Here is a 7,425-nt window from a genome sequence, read left to right as displayed (position 1 = left end):
AACCATCTGTGTGTACAGGAACACCACACAGAACAAAACTGATGCTGCTCAGATGGCACATCTTCTTGGAATGTTCACTGCTTAAAATATTTTGCATAAATATATTGATGAGAAATTGCCAAAGCAGGAGATGACACACTGGCGAGAGAAAATTGAGTTAGCGGTAAGCTTGAGACAGCGTTCAGGAAAAACACGCTTTATTTTTACCAGAAGTGGAGGAAAATTTTGCAATGACGTTGCTACGGTACGTTCTGGATTACGATGGTGTGGATTATTTGCCAATGAAACTCCACCGGGGTGATGCCATGGATGTACGAAGTTGCCTTTATTTGTGTTCTTCTTGGCTTTTTGTGTATACAGTGCACAAACAGCCCATAATAACACAGAGGTCCAATTTCATGAACAACATAAAAGGCAGAGCTACAATAAACTGTCAATCTCTGATCAATCTCGTTCTTGAACCAACTGGAAGCTTTTTCCTCTCAGCAAAACCTGGTGTATTAGCATACATTGCTATGTCCATTTTTGGTTTTGTGACACATTTCATCTCTCTCACTAATACAACCCCACCCCTAACGCTGTGCACCAAAGCCCATGCATTCCTATATAAAGACACACAAAGAGCAGCGTTAACCAAATACTGTCTTCAATTACTCAGCAGAACGAGGTAAGTCACTCTACAGAAGGAACATATATAACAAAATATTATATATTTTGCAGAAATATGAAAAAAAAGCCTACAAACTATCTTTGCAGTTGTTATGTTATTAACAGACAGTCGCTTTAAATACGGCTGGAAAGTGCCGGTAAATGGGTTGACAGTGTAACATGATGGTTGGGGAATGACACAAAAGGTCATGGGTTCGATTCCCTTGTGAGGGAGTATCCAGCAGTATTATAAATAGATCGCACGTGAAGCAAAATGCAACCTGTGTTCATCGTTCTGGATGAGAGTGTCTGTTAAATGCTGGAATGTTACTGTACATATGTACAGACACAGAACGCGTATCTGCATGCACTGACGCAGAAAGGTTACTTCATACGAATGCTAAGAGCAAGAAGAAGCATCCAGTGACCCATTACATTACGGGCATTTAGCATACGCTTTTGTCCAGCACCATTTTGCATTTACATTGCATACATTTATACAGTTGGATATATACTGAAGCGATTCAGGTTAAGCACCTTTCTCAAGGGTACAATGGCAATGTCCTACCCAGGAATCAAACCTATGACCTTTAGGTTATAAGAGCAGTTCCTTACCATCACCCCTCTGTGAAAGCACAGCTAGGGCAACAGCCTATGTTTATGGGGCTAAAAAAATAGCAAATTACAACTGTCTGTGGTCTACAAATATGCAAACTGTGCTAACAATGCAGGACTGTGTAAATGCTTTAGCTATGCTGTTAATTCTCGCGCTCATTTTCATTATAAATGAATTATTGAAACTCATATTTCCATGTGGGCCAAAAACATATATTTATGTTTTCTTCAAAACACACATTTTTAAAACATTTATTTACATGTTCTCTCTTTCTCTTATCGGACAGAAATATTTTTGGATGAGAAAGTGATGGCGGGTTTGTGGCGACTCCTGATTTTGGGGTGTGCGTGTCACTTCCTGTGCAGTCCGGGGGTCTCCGGAGCCAAGTTCACCGGTACCCCTAAGCAGTGCGAGGAAGCCGAATTTGTCCCCGGACACAACCTGGCGGGAGAGGGCCTGGACATCGTAAAGATGGAGCGCAAAGGCGTCTACGTGGTGAACCTGGACAACTGGCGGACAAGGAATGGCACCTGCACTCTGGTGAGGAACGCGTGCCTGTCTTCTAAGCTGCAGAAGGTTCCGGCCGGCATGAAGAACTGGAGGTGCATCCCCAAATGCAAGATGCACGTCGCAAGCAAGCAGTACGAATCGAGCGAGTCCCTGGTCAAGGACACCACCTCCATCGTGACGAACAACTGGAAGGTGGGCCTGAGCATCCCGCTGGCGGCCAGCGTGTCCTTTGGAGGAACCCACTCCCGTGAAGCCACCTTCTCCATGGCCAAGTCGAAGCAGGACAAGTACAGCTTCACCAGCCACCAGGTCCACTGCAGCTTCTACAGGTGAGGCAGCCCTTCAGACTGAGGGGTGGAAAGGGGAGGTTTGAAGTGCCAGTTCGGGGGCAAATCACAAAACACACACTAAAAAACCAGCCGCCTGGCGGCTCTGAACATCACATTATACAAATTTTGTTTCAGATGTTGTGTTGAGAAGACACACACACAATCACACACACATGCACACACACATGCACACACAGGCACACACGCACACACACACACGCAGACACACACAAACAATCACACACACATATGCACACAGACACACACATACACACATGCGTACACACACACACACACACTCACATGCACACACAAATACACACACACACATACGCACACACCAGAGGTGGGTAGTAACGCGTTATATTTACTCCGTTACATTTACTTAAGTAACTTTTTGAATACTTGTAAGAGTACTTGTAAGAGTAGTTTTAATGCAACATACTTTTCACTTTTTGAAGAAAAAATGTTACTTTTACTCCATTATATTCGGCTACATTCCGCTCGTTACTTTTATTTTTTACCCATTTTTTATTCAATGCACGTTCTGTTCGTTTCATTCTCTCAGAGAGACTTCAGCCAAAGAGGCTGACTGGTCTTTGCTTTGGCTCTGTCACAGCCCAAAATGACTCCGTTTCACCAATCAAACGTAGCCAGTCACAGCACACAGAAGGATGAGTGGGCGACAACAATGGCTGAAACAACGGCGGGTGATTCGGAGAACGGAGGCAGAACACCCCTGGCCTCAAGTTCAAACTACGTTTTACTTACAGACTACCAAAAACAGTAGTTACATTATGCGCTGCCTTCTTTGTCTGCCTAGAAATGTGGACATTTCAGCCTACAAGAACTCAACTTCGAACTTGAGAAAATATGTGGCAGTAAGTTGTAGGTTAGTTTTGGCTGTGGATAGCTAACTATTTGACTGAGTGGTCATTTATTGTCTTGGACAATCCGTTTGTGAAATATACGGGCACACGCGTTGTTTACGGCGTTGTCGCCCTTTTTAGTACAGTCTGGCTTGATTGACAATTCACTTATTCAGCAGGTGAGAGCATACGCTTTCTAACGATATATAACATGTCAGATTTTGCTTTTGGAATAGCGTTTTTTAGGTCAGCGTAACCGAAAGTTTTCTTATCATCGCATTCACTTATGCATTTACACTGTGGTAGCAGTAAAAGACGCAGCACAGAACGTGGTCAACGATTATTCGTAATTTCTTGGGAAATACTATTATTATTGAGGACTTCTGGGCATAGCTAAGCCGTATGTTTGCTGATAGACCTAGCTGACATCGTTTTCTGGAGCAAAACAGAAGCGGATTGAATTGTATTGTTGATTTACGGTCTCTGTCTCCATCTACTGAACACAGATAAGATTTCATCATTGCTATGTAAGTAGGCTATTATTGCTCAAAATACTTCAGTTATATACGTTTTTTTTTAATTGAGTGTGTTTAAATAGGTTACTGGTATTAATCTGGATATTCCACACTGTAATGTGAGCATTAGTTAGTAGTGTAATAGTTTTTGTGAAGCATGCAACAGTCATGACGTCAGCACTGGAACATTGCATAGCATACATAACGTTTGTTTACGCTAAACCGGAAGTTCTGCACATATTCTGCGCAAGGCATCATGGGACTTTGGAATGTCGCGGAGAAGTGCATCATGAGGTACAATAATGGTGCTACAAAGCATTATGTTTCCCACATATAAAGTTTCTGTTTGAATTTGAGCAGGCTCCTCTTTGTTGTGATGATGAGTCTATTTTAATGGATAAATCCCTGTAGCCTCATTGATATTTTTTCTGTCAACGGAGGGTTCACCCCAACAAACTGACGGGGTATACAGACTTAATAGAGTCCAACAGAAAGCGAAAATCCTCCTCTTCTGACGAACCTCCTGTGTATTGTTTTATTTAAAGGGATATGATTTAGGCCATATTTGAATTTGCACATGGCTATTTTATATTTTGTTTATTTCTATTGGACCAGCATTTACAATTTTATATTTTGGACATTTGGATTTTTACGTTCATTTACATTGCTCTGCTTATTACATTAAATCAGATTATATGAAGTAACTCAGTACTTGAGTAGTCTTTTCACAAGATACTTTCTTACTCTTACTCAAGTAATTATTTGGATGACTACTTTTACTTCTACTTGAGTCATTATTATTTTAAAGTAACAATACTTTTACTTGAGTACAGGTTTTGGCTACTCTACCCACCTCTGGCACACACACACACATGCCCACACAAATACAAACACACACACACACACATGCAAACACACATGAACACACACACACACACACACATGCACACACATATACACACACACAATCACACACACGCACACATGCACACACAAATTCACACACACACACACACATGCACACATACACACACACACACACGCACACATACACACACACACAAGCACATGCACAAATACACACACACACGCACACATACACACACAAGCACATACGCACACATGCACACACATACATGCGCACATACACACACACATGCACAAATACACACACACACGCACATATGCACACACACAGACACGCACGCACAAATACACACACACACACATGCACACACGCACACACACATGCACACATCCACAAATACACACACACACGCACACACATATGCACACATACACACATGCACACACACATACACACACACACACACATGCACATGCACACACACGCACACATGCACACGCACGCACACATGCACACGCACACACACACATACGCACACATGCACACACGCGCGCACACGCCCACGTGCACACGCACACACACATACACACACACGCACTCACACACACACACACGCACATACACACACATGCACACACACACACACACACACACGCACACATACACAGACGCGCACACACACATACACACGCACAAGACTACCATTAACCCCCACAGGCCTCAGTCACACACACACACACACACACGCACACATGCACACACACACACACACACACACACACACACACACACACATATGATATAAATGTCCTCCCTCTCCTTGCCTTCCAGCTACACCCTGGCTTCCTCTCAGCCTCTTCGCGAAGCGTTTGTGGAGTCATTAAAAAAACTCCCGAAAAGCTACACCCCAAGCACCAAATCAGCCTACATGGACCTGATCGACACGTACGGCACTCATTACATAACACACGTCAAGCTGGGGGGTAGACTGAAGGGCATTACCGCCATCAAGGACTGCCAAGCCGCCATGAAAGGACTGACCAGCACGGCGGTCAAGGACTGCCTGGAAGTGGAGGCCTCTGCCACGTACAAGAGGACCGTCACCCTCAGCGCTGAGGCCCGGCACTGCCACGAGCTCAAGAAGAAGATGGGCACGAGCGAGAGCTTCAGAAGCATGTTCAGCGAACGCCACTCCGAGGTGGTGGGGGGGAAGGTCGAGGTGAATAACCTGCTTTTCTCGAACGATAAACAGGCCCACCAGCAATGGAAGGCGTCCCTGAAGACCATGCCTGACGTAGTGTACTACTCCGCCAAGCCCCTGTTCTTCTTGATGAGCCAGAGGGACCCGGCCAGGCAGGGGCTGAGGGAGGCCATCCAGCAGTACATCAAACAGAACGCGCTGGTGACGAAGTGCAGCGGGTCCTGCCAGGTGGGGCGGAGCAGCGGACGGGACTCCTGCTGCTGCGTCTGCGGGCAGAACAGCCGGATGACCTCCAACTGCTGCCCCACAGCGCCGGGGCTGGCCGATCTGAGGGTCTACGGGCTCTACGCGCGGGACCTGTACGGCGACCGGGTAACCCAAACCGACGGCTCGGTGGTGGTGACCTACGACTACCGGACCGAGCGCACCCGCGTGATCAACAACAAGGACAACCCCAACTGGCCGGAGACCTTCCGATTCGGGCCCATCCGGATGGGCGCGTTCAAGCGGCTCCAGTTCACGGTGTACGACGCCGACAGCAAGTGGAACAGTGATCTGCTGGGGCAGTGCAACTTCAAGCTCAAGCGGGGCAAGGTGACCGACAGCTGCATGTTCAAGTACGGGACCTTCTTCTTCTCCTACGAGGTGACCTGCGCCCCCAGCCTGGGCGGCGACGAATGCCAGCAGTACATCCCCTCCCCCGTGAGCCCCCTGCTGGCGAGGAGGTTCCACTCCCGAAACGGGTTCCTCGCCGGAGAGCAGTGGGAGGCGCTGCTCGCGGGGAACCGCACCGGGTTCGAGGACCACGTCGGCGAATAGGAGAGGCCTCCGTTCGTGTTTGTAGTCCCCACGGCAACCCGTCCAATGTAGCCGTTTCCTGCTACAGCTATTTTATACAAGCTTGTTGCATATTTGCCGCCAGTGTTAATCGAAGCTGTTTGCTGATGTTTTTTGTTATTTTTTCACTTTTTTTTGCTGGTTTTTACCTACTCTGCTCACTCACTCAGGAACTATTGTCATTCCCAGCAATAAAGCATTCATAAAGACAAAACACGGCTTCAAAATTTTATTCAGACGTTAAATATTGGTATATATGGCACACATTCAGTTTTTTACGATGGCTTTGACTCATTTTGCACAGCATAATTTCAATGTACAAAACTCAAAATGCAAAGTGCCAAACTGCCTTTCAAAATTCATACTCTAAGACACTACATCCTATGCTGACATACAAAGTGTAAAACTGTTAACGCAAAGTGCTAAACTGACTTGCAGAATTCTTACCTTTAGACACTACATCCTATGCTGACATACAAAGTGCAAAACTGTCAATACAAAGTGCCAAACTCTAAATCATATGCTCCGTTCTCAGAATACAGCCACCTAATATTATAACAATGTTCAAATGCGTATTACTACAAATGCAAATCACTCAATCAATTCAACAGGTGTTTGTAGTCATGTCTCAGTACTTCCAACAACCTTGCCCAGGTGAGTAGCATTGCAACACAATTGATAAGCTCATCACCACTACATAAAAGGCTGCTTAGAAATGGCAGTTTCTGACAACATGGAGCAGGTCGGTGAGGTTGAGGTTGGTAAAGAAGGACAGGGTCGTGGACGGGGTCATGGTCGTGGTCGTGGACGGGGTCACGGTCGTGGCCAAGAAGGCAGAAGAGCAGTTGTGTCAAATGAAATTAGAGCCACTATTGTCGACCATGTGGTAAACAGAGGTCTAACACTGGCCGAAGCTGGGAGGGTTGTGCAGCCAAACCTGAAAAGGTCAACTGTGGCATCCATAACAAGACTTTTTAAGAGATAATCGGTAAGTCAATATGTGTAATTTACTGTACAGTCACTGTATATTGA

General features: G+C 45.6%; 1 protein-coding gene across 1 annotated transcript; it reads left to right on the top strand.

Annotated features, from left to right (window-relative positions):
- The first annotated feature begins 426 nt into the window (after positions 1-426).
- LOC118234604 (perforin-1-like) lies at positions 427-6,568 on the top strand. The gene is made up of 3 exons (XM_035431257.1): positions 427-667; positions 1,551-2,103; positions 5,187-6,568. Exons 2-3 carry the CDS (start codon positions 1,574-1,576, stop codon positions 6,373-6,375), a joined length of 1,719 nt encoding a protein of 572 aa, XP_035287148.1. The 5' UTR covers positions 427-667; positions 1,551-1,573; the 3' UTR covers positions 6,376-6,568.
- Positions 6,569-7,425: the final 857 nt, after the last annotated feature.

Source organism: Anguilla anguilla, chromosome 8 (genome assembly GCF_013347855.1).
Source record: "Anguilla anguilla isolate fAngAng1 chromosome 8, fAngAng1.pri, whole genome shotgun sequence".
NCBI classification, from domain to species: Eukaryota; Metazoa; Chordata; class Actinopteri; order Anguilliformes; family Anguillidae; genus Anguilla; species Anguilla anguilla.
Note: the sequence above shows the minus strand (reverse complement) of the source record. Positions and strands in the feature narration are given on the sequence as shown.